Consider the following 15404-nt stretch of genomic DNA (forward strand, 5'->3'; position numbering starts at 1 on the left):
GATTATGCCTGAGGGATTCTCAGGTTCTGCCTTGGGAAAAAGGGAGAAGCTGGGATGGAAGCTGGTAGGCTGTCAGAGTGTATGCTGTTAGCATGAGTCAGGGTACAGCAATGGATTGACACCAGGTCAGTAGTCAAGAACCGTAACACCTGCTTCCTTCTCAACCATAAGCTGATACACAGAAACCAACAGGATAGGACAGAACAGGTGGGAAGTTTGAGCAGCCAAGGTCCCTGTGGGGCAGTCTGAGCCCCATGGAGAGGGATGTACAGGCAGCAAGAGTAAGGTTTCCAGAAAGACTCTGGGTAACAGACTCTGGGTACCTGGATGGAGATGTTCATCACTGGGCAAACTGTGCGGGTTCACAAACCAAACAGAAGGCAGGCCCTGATTAATTGTCCAAAAGATGCTGCCATTTGTAGCCCACCACAAAGCAACAGAAGTGGTGTCAGAGAAACAATGGGTCTGTAAAACATCTCAAAGATAGAAATGGTGAGACTTAGTGACTACAAGTGTGTGAGAGACAAAGGGGAGAGAAAGGTGAAAAATTCATCCTAGTTCCCAAGCCCATGAGATATAGGGCATGGTGATTGATAGAAACAGAAAGATTGGGGAACGAATATGAAGTGTCAAGTTTGGGAGATGTTACATGTGAAGGGATGGGGTGCTCAGGAAGAAGGGTCAAAAGAAAGGAAGGGTGGGGAGGCTAGAGTTCAGATGAAATACTGGGGGCAAATGAACAAACTTTTTAGAGAGTCTGGCCACCCATTTATTCATTTAACAAATATTTGTCATATAACTACTATATGTCAGCCACTGTGCTAGATGCTGGCATTGGACAAGTTCTATTAATACAAGGAAATCAATTTGAAGGCAAAAGATGCCAGAAAGGGGTGAGGATTGAGCTTTGAGGGATGCCAACCTGTTGTGTGGGAGAAGAAAGAGGAGTGACCAAAGGAAACAGAAGAAGAGTGCCCAGAAAGAGCAGGGTAGATCTAGCTAATTTGGTATTAAGGGAACCAGAGGAGAACATTTTCAGAATGACATGGTGTAGTCAACAGCAAACATTTATTAAGCACCTTTTGCTGATGCAGAAAATACTTTGTTCTTCACCTCATCCCTTCAAAGGTAGAGAAGCCTCCCCTGGCCCCTGAACTCACAGCCTACCTGTGAGCTCTCTTTCATCCTGACTGCCAGGTTCCACAGGCAACAACTCCATTAAGCATGCCTTAGCTACTGCCCTACATGTTGAATTTTCTGTTTTATATGTATTTTAAATCAGAATCCTTCCTGATTTTGCCCTTGATATGGTTTAGATATTTGTCTCCTCCAAATCTCATGTTGAAATGTGACCCCCAGTGTTGGAGATGGGGTCTGTTGGGAGCTGTTTGGGTCATGTGGGTGGATCCCTCATGAATGGCTTGGTGCCCTCCCCATGGTAATGAGTTCTCTCTCTGTTATATTAGTTCATATGAGAGCTGGTTGCTTAAAAAGAACCTGACATCTCTCTTGCTCTCTCCCCCACCATGTGACACGCTGCTTCCCCCTTCACCATCCATGAGAAAGGCTTCCTGAAGCCTCACCAGAAGTGGAGCAAGTACTGGTCCCATGCTTGTACAGCCTACAGAACCATGAGCCAAATAAACCTCTGTTCTTTATAAATTACTCAGTCTCAGGTATTCCTTTATAGCAACACAAAGTGGACCAATACAGCCCCCGTTGTTCTGTGTCATTTGGGTATCTCCTTGAATTTACAGGTGGGCTGCTGTCTGAGTTCTCCCTAACTCAAATCTTTTCCCTTTTGGCCTGTTCGTCTTTCTTTTTAAGCCTCTAGTGTCACACATCTATTCTGCCGATGCTTTGTGTGTTCTGAGCTTGGGGCTGCACTAGCTCTCCGTCTGACTTCCTAATCCCTACTGCCTGGTCAGTGCCTAGGTTTGTTTTCATTTGTTTTGTTTTCTTGCCCTACCCTTTCCACACATGCCGACTTCCTGATTCTATTGCTTAACTAAGCCCTTGATACTATGTCCAACAGCTTTAATCCTGCCACCTGCTCAGACCTGTGGTAGACTTGACCTCATTACTTACTTTTCTGTGACTTCTCCCTGCTGGTCTTCCACTTGCAACAGGACGCTGCCTGTTGCTACCATGTTAGTATCCTTTCTTCTGAGCTATATCTTGAGTTCCTTAGAGGGAAGAAACACATGTCCCAAGAGTTTTGAGCCCTTACGATAGACTCTGATCAGAAACATCATGGATTCCATTTTCTAGGCTGTACTCGCTGCACTGGTCATTTGGATGGGCCCGTGGTTTCAGTAGTAGGAGAATACATCAACTGTCTGCCTTCCTGCCTTCTCCCTCTGGCAAATCCCCTTACCTAAGCCAACTCCCAGGACTGGGAGTTGGCCAAAGTAGGATGGTCAAGAGGTCAAAGGATTCTGGGGTTTATAACGCCAAGGGCTGAAGATGATGGACTGTGCTCAGGTACAGAGACATACGGATCAGAATTCTGGCCTGGAAGAAATGTGAGGGGATACAGGTCATGATGATGGTTCTTCTACCGCCTCAGCATTCTCATCATTAATATCAAGACGTTTTGTCCCAATTCCAGTCCTTCTACATAAGTCTGAGCTCTTCAGTCAGATTTCAGTGTCAGAACCTGCCGTGGGACCCAAGGGCCAGCTGCACAGTCCTAGACTCATCTTGGCGAAATATGATGACACTGTACCTTGAGACTCTGTTGTAAAGTGAATATGTTTAGTCTCAATGGTGAGAATGACCTTTCCCTGGAGAAGAGTGTACAGAAAATATCTACTTACACATTTAAGTCAGGACCACAGATTTCATGAAGTCCAGGGAGAATCTGACGAAAACACATGTTTAGTGGACATGGAAACAGATCAGTAGTTGACCAAGAGCAGACAGTGCCGTTGCCCACATAGCTTGTACCCTGCCTGGTCTTGATCCCCTTCCTTCATCTGCCATGACATCTGTGTCCGAATTACTCACCTTACATATAGCCTTGCTTCTGCTCGTGCTCCCCTTTTATATGTATGTCTTGGCTCCCCAGTTAGACTCAGCTCCTGGAGGCCACCAAACATATTGCATTCATCTTTCTGTCCTCTAAAGGTTTCATGTCTGGTCCAAGGGAGATGCCCAGCAGCTGTTTTTTTAATGCATTAAAAAAAGATGAAGACCCCCAGTGGATACCTGAAACTGAGGATAGTCCTGAGCCCTGTACATGCAGCAAAACTAGCACAATTTTTTTTTCTTCGTAATTTCACAAGTAGAAGATTTGTTCTTACTGTAGATCCTACCAACTTTGGCAGCAGTTGTCTTTTTTCTTATTAAGTTGAGAACTTCCTGTTCACTTAAAGGAAGCCCTGTACATGCAGCAAAATTAGCACAGTTTTTTTTTCTTTGTAATTTCACAGGTAGAAGATTTGTTCTTACTGTAGATCTTACCAACTTCAGCAGCAGTTGTCTTTTTTCTTATTAAGTTGAGAACTTCCTATTCACTTAAAGGAAGCCCTGTACATGCAGCAAAATTAGCACAATTTTTTTTTCTTCGTTATCTCACAAGTAGAAGATTTGTTCTTACTGTAGATCTTACCAACTTCAGCAGCAGTTGTCTTTTTTCTTATTAAGCTGGGAACTTCCTTTTCACTTAAAGGAAGCATGTTGCAACTTCTCTTTGGCATATTCGAATTGTCAGCATCGCCTCTCTTGTGCTTTGGAGCCCTCGTGAAGTAAAATAAGGGTTACTTGAACACAAGTCTGCAATACTGTGACAATTGATCTGATAACCCAGCCAGCTACTAAGTGACTAATGGGCAGGTAGTGTAGACTCTGTATGCTGGACAAAGGGAGGGTTCACATCCCAGGTGGGATGGAGTGGGACAATGTGAGATTTCATCATGCTGCTCAGAATTAGGAATTGTTTATTTCTGGAATTTTCTATGTAATATTTTCAGACTGCAGTTGAACTGTAGGTAATTGAAACCGTGAAAAGCAAAACCATGAATCTGGTGGGGGAACTCTACTGTATATAGATATATAAGAGGAGATTTTTTTATGGGAGTTGCCTCACATGATTATGGAGGCCAAGTCCATGATCTCCCATCTGCAAGCTGGAGACCCAGGAAAGCCTGTGATGTAATTCATCCCAGTCCAAAGGCCTGAGGACCAGGAGGAGGTGATGGTGCTGCATTCCCACTTGGAGGCCAAAGGCCTGAGAATCTTGCTGGGGGGTGAGAGTGGGCAGGGGAAGGATACAAGTGTATGTCCTGAAGTCTGAAGGTCTTAGAACCAGGAGTTCCAGTGTCCAAGGGCAGGAGATCGATGTCCCAGCTCAAGAAGAGAGAGATAATTTTCCTGTTGTCCACCTTTTTGTTCTATCTGGGCCCTCAATGGATTAGATGATGCTTTCTTTACCCAGTCTACTGATTTAACACTAGTCTCTTCCAGAAGCACCCTCACAGACACACCCAAAAATAATGTTTTACCAGATGTCTGGGCATCCCTTATCCCAATCTAGTTGATACGTAAAATTAGCCATCAGGCCAGCATGGAGCTGCTAGTTGAAGTCCTGGGGTTAAATGAGATTGTAGGAGAGAAAATGTAAGAGTGTGATAGTAAGACTAGAGCTTGGGGAAGATGAGCCAGTGAAGTAGGCCAGGCCCATTTGTGGCAGGGGCAGGAGGAGGAACCAAGAGTGACTCCGGGTCTCAGAGGCCTAGGAATGGACTTTAAGAAGGAAGGCATCGTTCTTAATGTGAACTGCCAAGGAGAAGTTGAACTGGATGAGAAGTGAGAAAAAGTGGTTGGGTTTGGTACTTCTGATAGCTGTTTGCAAGACTTCATAGGGGCAGAAGGCAGGTTTCAGAGGGCTTAGGGTTGAGTGGGTGGGAGGGTGGGGTGGTGGGGAAATGGAGGTAAGAGATGGGGCTGTGGCCTCAAACACAGAGTGCTGATGAAAACAGGTCCTTTCTTAGATTCAGAGACTTGGATATATCTGTGGCATTGAGAGAATAAAGATTGAAATTTTACAGGGGCGGGGAGGAGATTCTTCAAGTTCTGGGAGGGGTAAGAATCTGGCGCTCAAGTGGAAGGTTAACCCTTGTTAAGAACCAACATGTCTTCAACAATGCCAGGGAGCAGGGGCAAATGGGCAGGGGAAGGAGAATGGTCTGGCCTGGTGTAGTCTGTGGAGGAGTGCCCCCAAGGCCTCTAGATCCACACTCACCCACTACTGGCTGTGTATTTGTACTTAGGGAGCAGGAATGTTTACTTTTAAAACGCTGCCTTAGGGATAGAAAGCGCTGTGTGTAGGCCCTGCTGCGGTTCCTGTCCTCCCTGCGTCTTTCCCACAAAGGTCATGCTTACTAGCAGGAATCATTTTTAACCTTTTCCCATTGTGATACTCCCCAAAATAGCAAATCATAATTAAAAATGCTAAAAATTCTGCATGAATACATCTTTTTGTTTTATTTTGTTTTGTTTTTTTGAAGACAAGGTCTCACTCCCATCGCCCAGACTGGAGTGCAGTGGTGTGATCTCAGCCCACTGCAGCCTCAACTTCATGAGCTCAGGTGATCGTCCCACCTCAGCCTCCCTAGTAGCAGGGACGCTACTAGGCGCACAGCACCATGCCCAACTAATTTTTTTGTATTTTTAGTAGAGATAAGGTTTCACTTTGTTGTCCAGGCTGGCCTCAAGGAGTTCGCACTCCTCGGCCTCAGAAAGTGCTAGGATTACAGGCGTGAGCCACCATGCCTGGTTATGAATACATCTTCTGTGTCGCCTATATTGTTTCTGGCTGCTCCAAAAATACTGCCTTGTTCCAGACTGGTAGGGTTTAACTTCTGTTTTATTCTAAAATAAAGGCTTTAGACTTTGGAACTGTTAATGTTTTTGAGAAAATACTTTTCACTTGATCCTGTTATGTTTTTTCTAAAGCTATGATGTTAAACTGACCTATGTTTCACACAAACTTAATTCATTGTCTCTTTTTTTCCCCCTCTGTCTTTTATGTAATTTAATCTGAGAACTAAAGGGGCCTTAGGCTGTAGTCCAACTCTTTTTGCCCAGTGTCAGTCAGTATTTAGTTTGAAGAATCTGCACACCCACTGAATCAGAATTAATAAGTGTAGATAGAGCCAGGGAGTTTACATGAAAAATAAATAAATAATAATAATAATAATTTCCCAAGTAATTCAGATACTTCTCATTTTGGAACCATTGGCATAGAGGTCACTAGTCTAATACTTTGATAGAAAAAAACATCCTAGTACTACAGTAAAAAGAGTTGTCCTCACCTGCTAAAACCGGGTGTTAGAACAGAGGCCTCTTACTGTTCTACTAAAAATCCTGATACTTTCACAGAATTATCTACCTCCTTGGTTCCTCATTTGTTGTCCAACAGTATAGTAAAGACAGGAAAAAGCAATGGCAAAGTCCTTAACGCAGTACTAACAAATCTGAGCGTTTGACTTAGCACGCTCTTGTTTTCTGAGCCCTTTGAAAAACGCTCGCAGTTAGCAGCATGCCTACTGACTCCACACAAAAGGGACTAGCGATACTGCTTCCCTTTTTTCCCAACAAGTCACTGCCTAATAACTAAAGGAAATTAGGAATGAAAATTTGAAAGAAGAAAAGCTACCCAGTCTCACCACCTGAAGGCGACAGTTATTACCATTTTCATGTATTGCTTTCAAGTCCCTTTTCCATGTAAAGATTTCTTTTTAGAAATGTAATTGTGGCCCTGTTTTTGTAAGCTCCTTTTTATTGCTTTTTGTTAAAATTAACATGAGTGTTTCCCCATGTTAATTCTTTATGAGACATCATTTTTAATGGTCTGATGTTGCCTCATGAGGTTTATTTTTAGCACAAAATCTACCATGAGTTGTCACAGTTTTGTGAGGGCTGTCTCCATAGCTGAAGTATCTGGTGAACTTTTAAAGAATTTTTTTGTCATGAAATATAACTGCCATACATAAAAGTTCATAAAATACAGATGTCCAGCTTAATGACTTATAAAAGGAACACTTGTGGTGTGACAGACTATCCCCAGCATTTACAACCCCCAGGAAGGACATCCTTCTCTCCAGTGATGACCCTTTCCCTTTTTGCCTGTAATCACTATCCTAACTTTAGTGATTCACTTCCTTGCTTTTCTTTATAGGCTTACCACCCAATTAAATATCCCTAAACAGTGATGTTTAATTTTGGTAGGTTTAAGTTTTTGTAAATGGTGTCACATAGTGTGTGTTCTGCTGTATCTGCCTCTTTTTCCTAACAGCATTTTTTTTTTTAAGAGGGTCACCCAGGCTGGAGTACAGTGGCATGAACACTGCTCACTGCAGCCTCGACCTCCTGGGCCCAAGTGATCCTCCCACCTCAGCCTCCCAAGTAGTTTGGACTACAGGTGACGCCACTTTGCCCAGCTAATTTTTTTTATTTTGTGGAGATGGTGTCTTGCTTTTTTGCTCAGGCTGGTCTCAAACTACTGGTCTCAAGTGATCTTCCCACCTTGGCCTTCCAAAGTGCTGGGATTACAGGCGTAAGCCATCGCGCCCAGCCTTAACAGCATGACTTTAAGATTCACTGGTGGTGACGGGTGCACCAAAATCTCAGAAATTACCACTAAAGAACTTACCCACGTAACCAAAAACCGCCTGTACCCCCAAAACTATTGAAATAAAAATATGAATCTTAGTGTCCATGTACATATTCTACAGCACAACCATACCACTGTTTCTTTATCCACTCTGCTGTTGATATACCTTAGGGCTGTCTCTGTGTAGACATGCACTCAGTCTAGTGGATATTTCTGGTATATGTAAGCACTTATTTGTGTGTTGAATTTATCTCAGAGTAGAATTGCTAGGTTCCTGGGTATGTGCTAATAAATCATGTCACTTAATATTGCCAAACTTTTTCTAAACTGATTCTATCAACATAAGTCCCCATCAGCAGTGAATGAGCATTCTTGTACACATCCTTGCCAACACTTAATATTGTTAGGCTTTTGAATTTTTGTCAATCTGATAAATGTGTAGAGTAGTATCACATGATTATTTTAATTTGCATTTTCCTTTTTACTAATGAAGTTGAATAACTCTTCTCTTTTTTTCTCTTTCTCTGTCTTTCCCTCCCCTCTTTTTTTCTCATTTTGTGAAATTCTATTTTTCTTGTTTAGTCAGTTGTCTTATTGATTTGTAGTAGTTATTTGTATATGCTAGATCTAGGCTCTGTGGCAAATATATTTTCCCACTTGGTGGCTTGTCCTTTCACTTCCTTATGGGTGTCTTCTGATGACCTGAAGTTCTTGATTTTAATGTAATACTTTCTGTCTTTTTTTTTTTCTTTATGACTAGTGCTTTTTTGTGTTTTACCTGGTGACATTTTTCAGTGAAACTTTGAGTTGGTTGTCACGAAGGATGTGAGTCCATTGGAATCAAAGGTGGGCTTTGTAGACACTGGTACTGGGTGTGTCCTAGTGCTGAGAACCGAAGGCTAGGAACTGAGAATCCTCAAGCACAATAGCTATAGCTTGTCCAGAAGGCATTTAAAGAAGGTCATGATCTCTGAGGATGGCTGGTCCAGGACATTGGCAGGAGAAAGAGCTGCCTGCCTGATGGCCAGGGCGCTTCCCTCTGCCTTGTCTCCTGGGCTGTGCCTCTTGGGTCGGTGCCTGTTCCTTCCTTTATTCAGTGCAACCTCTGAGCTTATAAAGTCCCATGGCATGTTACATAGAAGACAGGATTTTGAAAACATATGTTGGACTCGTCATAAGAAGTAAAATGAACACTTCCTCATAACTATGATAATGTTATCCTATATAATCCTCTCAGACCAGATTTTATCAAAGAAGGTGAGGGCTAGTGTGGTTGCCATTTTTACCTGGAAGTCTTTTACTTTATTTTTGATATTCAGTATTAATCATCTCTTAATCTTCTGTGCGTCATTCATTAACTGCCTTCAGTTTTCACTTCTCTCCTCCTCTTATATTTTCTTTGATTTATGATTTTTAAAAATAATTGATAGGAAAATGAATGGCCTGTCTACAAGAGTGGTCATTGTGGAAAGAACTCATCCCCAAATGTGGAAATTGGAGGCTCTCTCTCTCCAGGTGCCTGCAGACTCCCTGTAATGCCACATCTCATGGTCCATATGCTTTTTGGGGTTGTAGACTACTTTGAAAATCTGATGAAAATTGTGGAGGGAGGGGGAGACCCCTAATGTTATTTATGCTCTCCCCAAAGACTCCCTGGACTTGAGGTTAAGAACTCCTGCTGAAACGGCCTTCCCAGTCCGTGAAAGAAGGATCTTGGTGGCAGTTGCTGCTGGGGAGATCCCTGGGACAGCTTACCTTCAGCGTTGAGACATGAGAACAGTGTTCCTTTCTAACCCCTCTCCCCATTTAGTCCTCGCGGAGGGTGCTTTGTGTTTGAAAATCCGTGGTCTCTGATGTGAATTTGGGCACAGGATGCTGCTGTATCAGTTGTTTCCTCAAACCTCCCCACCAAAACTGCCCATGCTGACCATTTTTTAATAACCTGTTACTCCAACGGGAATGAAGCCCCAGGCAAGAACGCCAGGCAAAACCTGCATCTGGGGGCCTCTTCCATAGGCACAGTTTTATTGGATGGTGTCAAGTTGCAGGGCCACACAGACACTTCACTTTAGAAATGGAGAACGGATGCTGTTTTTGTTATAATCTTTTATTTCCTCTCTTCTGCATGATTCTTAATAGTCCCCTGCCGGATCTCCCAGCTTCCTTTTCATGCTGTCATCTCCTGCCTGCCATTGTCACCTCGCCCTTGGACACTCCAGTGGCCGTCATCTCCAGGACAGCCCGTAACCCTTTAGCTTCCAATTCACGCTATCCTAGCACATCCCCCGCCGGCCGGCCCGGTGCTTTCCTGCTGCTGCATTGGGTATGCGTTGCACGTCTCCCATAGAAAGTCCTTCTCACCTCCATGTGTTTAATTCCTGTCTCCATGGCACAGCCCAGGTGTGGTGCTCTCCATAAAGCATGTTCCAATGCCCTGAATTCTTTCTTTAGGGCCTCCATTCTTCCATGGAGTTTCGTGGAGCTTGGAGGGGAGGAAGTTGGGCTGAAATCCTGCCATTTCGATCAGCTGTGGATTCATAGTTCTTTTCACTGAACGCTGTTATCAGAAAGCATTTCATATTGTCCTGTAAGCTGCAATACGTATTTATTCCGAAAAGGAGAATTGTTGGCTCACTGGCTTCAACTTTTCCAGATAATGTTGAATTGTTTTCCCAAGTGCTTGTACTAATTTACAAAGTAACAGCGTTCCACTTTTCCATGTCCTTGCCGTCTTTCAACACTGTCTGGCTTCTTCGTTTTTGCCTATCGTTTGGGTGTAAAATAGTAACTCATGGATTTAATTTGCATCTTCATGTTCTAGTGAAATTATCACATCTTTCTATGTGTGTATTAGACATTCGTCTTCATTTCTTTCGCCTATTTGTCTTTTTCTTTTTCATTTCTAAGCACTCTTTAGATATTCTGGACATCCTTTGTAGGATAATAAGAGAGCATGTATTTTCCCGGGTTCCTTCTATTTTGTTCCACCATCATATCTAGGGTGCCGCATCCTTCCGCATGGGCTGAGGTGGCTCACTGTGATCTACTTGCCACCACCAGGAAGGCGGAAGGCATGGGGAAAGCACACCATTCACTTTAAAGCATGACCTGGAGGTTGCTCGTGTCACTTCTGCTGACATGTGGTTGGCTGGAACTTAGGTCTCTGCACGCACCAGGCTGCAAGGGAGGCTGGGAAATGAAGCCTGTATTCCACACAGCCCTTTACTTAGCTAACAATTTGAAGAGAATGGATTGGAACCCACTGATGGATTGAAAGACTTGGAAGGGTTTAACCCTGAGAGAGACTAAAGAAAACATAATTGTCTTCGAATTAATTGTCTCCCAGTAAAACTTTTTCTGATAAATGTTAATATATTTTGTATCATGATAACTTTGCTTCGAGTTTTTAATATTGCAATTTGCCAAACTTGCTTTTGTTTTTACTTCAGAAGTGTGTTTATGATTAGCAAAGAAAATATAAAGGGGGAATAATAGGAAATGAGATGACCATCTCTGTAGCTACTGAAATGAAATTTATAAAGAATATATTTAATTAGCCAGAAAAATAATATCATGTTTATTGTTTTTTGCAAACGTTGTGGAAGGCAGAATCATAGTCACTTAGTACCAAAACAGGCCCCTAACATTTGTTTTTGTCAAGCTCACATTCATCTTATACTAAAGTGTACAAGTTAGATGATACGGTTTTAAGCTGGTGGATGTGGGAATTTTATGGGTTTAAGATGCGGGTTTCTCTGTCCCTTTCTCTCTTTCTTCATACCTTAGCTAATGGCATACAACCTCTGATTTCTCCAGGTATGGTGTGAGTCCCGAGAACATTATCCTCTATGGTCAGAGCATTGGGACTGTCCCCACGGTAGACTTGGCCTCGAGGTATGAATGCGCAGCGGTAATTCTCCATTCCCCTCTGATGTCTGGTTTGCGTGTGGCTTTTCCGGATACCAGGAAAACATACTGCTTTGATGCTTTCCCCAGGTAAGTTCATGCTTGTCCAACAAGTGGTAAGTTAGCCAATGACTGTGTTTATATCTGATGCTCCCATAAATATCTGTGTAAATATTTAATGAATGCAGCCATACGTCAGACCCTGTGCTGGGTGCCACAGGGCATGTGGGAGCAAATATGACACACACTATCCAGAGATTTTATCCTCCCAGGCCTGACTCACTTGTGAAAATCTCCCAGATGATGTATAAGGACCTTGAGTATACTGACGCCTAGGGTTAATTGATTGAGCTCTAATATACAGGATTTTTAACAGCACCCATACATCCTAAAGGAACTTACAGTTCAGCACTAGCTCATTCATTCGGAGACACTTCTTGTCAAATCTTGAGCTGTATACAATATGTGTGATGGGGCAACTAGTGGTGTAGACACTCAAAAACTTCAAGCAAGCACGGTTTGGAAATTTCTCTTACTTTTTCAGTTGGACAGTACAGGTAAGCAAAAAGGTACCATGCTCAGTTAATCTTTGTAAATAGAAGAATAAAGGCAAAGTGAGTTACTCGACAAGCCAGGCTTTGATCTTCTGTAAATAGCCACAGGAATGGTATAAATGAACAAAATCACCTGCCACCCCCTATTCTGCTCTACCACTTTGACCAGAAGATCTCACCCCTGCAGAGGTGCCTGCATGAGGAAAGTATTTTTAATACAAAATATTTTGCCCCTTATGCTTTTCCCACAGTCCTTGCTGGAGGGGCCTAGGATTGTTACCCCAGGACTGGCCCAGCTCATGTTGCCATTTTATAAAAAAACCTCAGCAGAAAGAAGACACAGTTTTAGGGTTTTTGATTGACCCATTAATTGCTTTCATCCTGCTATTGCTGGAAAAAAAATAAAAGATCATCGTTTGGCTACATAAACATCTATTATACAGACTGTCTCATTTCACAGAAAGGAACCTTCTGTTAACACCTTGGGTGAACTTCAGTTTTGTGCAGTTTGTACCAGGATTCAATGAGATTCGGCTTCATGGGAAAGTTGCACTGCAGATTTATAGTGGCGTGGCTGGGAATGCTAAGTAGGGCTAATGTGCCTCTCAAATGTGGCCTTATTTGTGCTGAATTGGTAATGAGAGGCCAGTTTGCTGAAAGACGGATACTTAGCATGTTTGTGGGAAGCAATGCGGGGAGTTACCCTGGCAACAAAACTAATAGTTTTTTTTTTTTTTCCTGGCTCTTAAATTAGCATATACCTTAAAATACAGCCATCTCAACAAATTGCAAATGATTAACAACAAATTAGCAACTAATCTTATCTGAGTTTATCTGGTATGGCAGGTATCGGGCTATGCATTTCATGTTCATGGTCCCCCTTCATCTTTACAAGAGTCTTACGAAGTTTGTCAGCTGGGCATGATTGCTCACGCCTGTAATCCCAGTACTTTGGGAGGCCAAGGAGGGTGGATTGCCAGAATTCAGGAGTTCGAAACCAGCCTGGGTAACATGGTGAAACCCCGTCTCTACTAAAAATACAAAAAAAAAAAAAATTAGACGAGCGTGGTGGTGCACACCTGTAATCCCAGCTACTGGGGAGGCTGAGGCATGAGAATTGCTTGAACCCAGGAGGCGGAGGTTGCAGTGAGCCGAGATCGCACCACTTCACTGCAGCCTAGGTGACAGAGCAAGATTCTGTCTCCAAAGGAAAAAAAAAAGATGTTTGTTCAATTACTGTGCTCATTTTACAGATGAGGAAATGAGAGGTTAAGTAATTTATTGAATTAAGGTCAGTAATTAGAGGACAGGCACAGTGGCTTACACCTGTAATGCCAGCACTTTTTGAGGCCAAGGCCGGAGTATCACTTGAGGCCAGGAGTACAAGACCAACCTGGGCAACACCACAGCAAGATCCTGTCACTACAGAAAAAGATTAACAAGTTAGCCAGCCATAGTGGTACACATCTATAGTCCCAGCTCCTCAGGAGGCTGGGGTGGGAAGATTCCTTAAGCCCAGCTTTATCTCTTTGAGGTGGCAGTGAGCTAGGATTACACTATTGCACTCCAGCTTGGGCAACAGAGCAAGACCCTGTCTCTTAAAAAAATTTTTTAAAAGGCTGGTGATTGGAGACAACAAAGGAGACAAATCCTCATATTTAATGCCATAAATTATTAATATGATAGATTTCAAACCATTAATGGTTGCATTGACTTTCATCATGAATTGAATTTGAATTTGGTAAACATTTTCTTAATATGTCCATTGTTGCCAAATGGCAGAATCATCTGTGTCCCTCTACTTAAAGGAGGATACTTGCACATTTCCTTTTAATATTAAAACAAATTTTAAAAAAAGGAAAAGGAATCCAGATTATTGTTTCATTTATAGTTTATTTTCTTTTACCTCCTTTACACTTGGGATCGGATGATGGAAGTCAACTTTAAATACACCCTCCAGGCAGTAGAGATTCTCCTAAACTGTGCAGCGTGGAGCATAGTCCCAGGCCCATTGTAACTGTTGAGTAAATATCTTTTTAATTGAGTATAATTGAACTCTCTTAAAGGAAGTCACTTTAAAATTAAATATAGGGGGAAAGCAGGTTTCCAAATAAGATTTCTAAAGTGCATAATTGAATACTGCCACAGTGGCTCTGATCTTTGCAAATTACATGGCTGATGAGGTTTTGCAGTCTTTCTGGGATGTCTTGAAGTGGTCCGCGGCTTCCTGAGTTTTTAATAAAGGCTAGATGACAGTTGTTTGTAGATCTTTGGAATGTGTAATTGATGTTAGAGCTCTTTATTATCTCCACGACCTCATTCCTGTTATTTAATAATCTCTCTGAGCTTCAGTTTCCTCCTTGATAAAACGGAGGTGGTCATTCCTCTCTCACTGTGTTTCATTAAATATTAAAAGAGATTTTGTGGGTTAGGTGCAAAGCACCCGGCTATGGTAAATGTTTAAAAAATGTTAGCTGTTACTTTTAACAAAAAGATTCCCACAAATAGTACTAATTGGTATCCTTTTGTAACTTCGACTAGGATCAAATATGGAAAGAGAAGTAAATTACAAGAGGCTCTTTGGCAGGACAGAATGGAGAGAGAGCCATTTCTCTTGATTTATTTGTGGATGAAATGACTGTTATCCCGATCAGAGAAGTCACCTACACACCCAGCTCAACCAATGCTTAAAGTCTTTTGGATTCCTCTTTTGGATATGCTTTCAGAGCCTGAAGCATATTGTTGTAAAGATCCTCAAATATTCATCCTTTGAGAGTAGATTTGATTTTTGCAGAGAAGTCATTTGGAATAAAATCTAGGCATTACATTAAGTTTTGAAACTACATAGTACAGTTTTTATTTTTTTAAAACAAGGCACTTGCTTTTATGAAATGGGGTGTGTATCTTTGAGTCAATCCTGATGGTAGCTTTCAGAATTCTGAAGACTTGAGTGGCAGCAGATTAAGTGTCCAGCTTTCCAAATAGACATTCATTTGATATGTTAAGTTCTGGCCCTTTTTAAAATTCTCTTGAAAAATAATATATAAATATAAAAAAATCTAAAAGTAATATAAAGATAATATATAAAAAATAGTGATTGCTAGTTTGCCAGTCTGATGCTCTGAAGAGGTCTGTCTTTAATAAAATACTTCAACAAACACAACAGCCAAATGCAGTGTGGTATTCTTGTTTGGATCCTGGAACAGGAAAAGGACATTAGTGGAAAAACTAGTGAAATCCAAATAAAGTCTGGTGTTTAGTTCATAGTAATGCACCAACGTTGGTGTTTTAGTTTTGACAGATGTATCACGGTAATGTACAATGTT

The 15404-nt window shown here is 42.0% G+C and overlaps 1 protein-coding gene across 1 annotated transcript in view; it reads left to right on the forward strand.

Annotated features, from left to right (window-relative positions):
* The window catches only part of ABHD17C (abhydrolase domain containing 17C, depalmitoylase), a 60344-nt gene that overhangs the window by 42801 nt on the left and 2139 nt on the right, over positions 1–15404 (forward strand). Inside the window, exon 2 of the mRNA XM_009429664.4 lies at positions 11435–11614. Within this exon, the coding sequence (XP_009427939.4) occupies positions 11435–11614 (180 nt within the window). The remainder of the gene's footprint in view (positions 1–11434; positions 11615–15404) is intronic.

This window comes from Pan troglodytes, chromosome 16 (assembly GCF_028858775.2).
Source record: "Pan troglodytes isolate AG18354 chromosome 16, NHGRI_mPanTro3-v2.0_pri, whole genome shotgun sequence".
Taxonomy (NCBI): Eukaryota; Metazoa; Chordata; class Mammalia; order Primates; family Hominidae; genus Pan; species Pan troglodytes.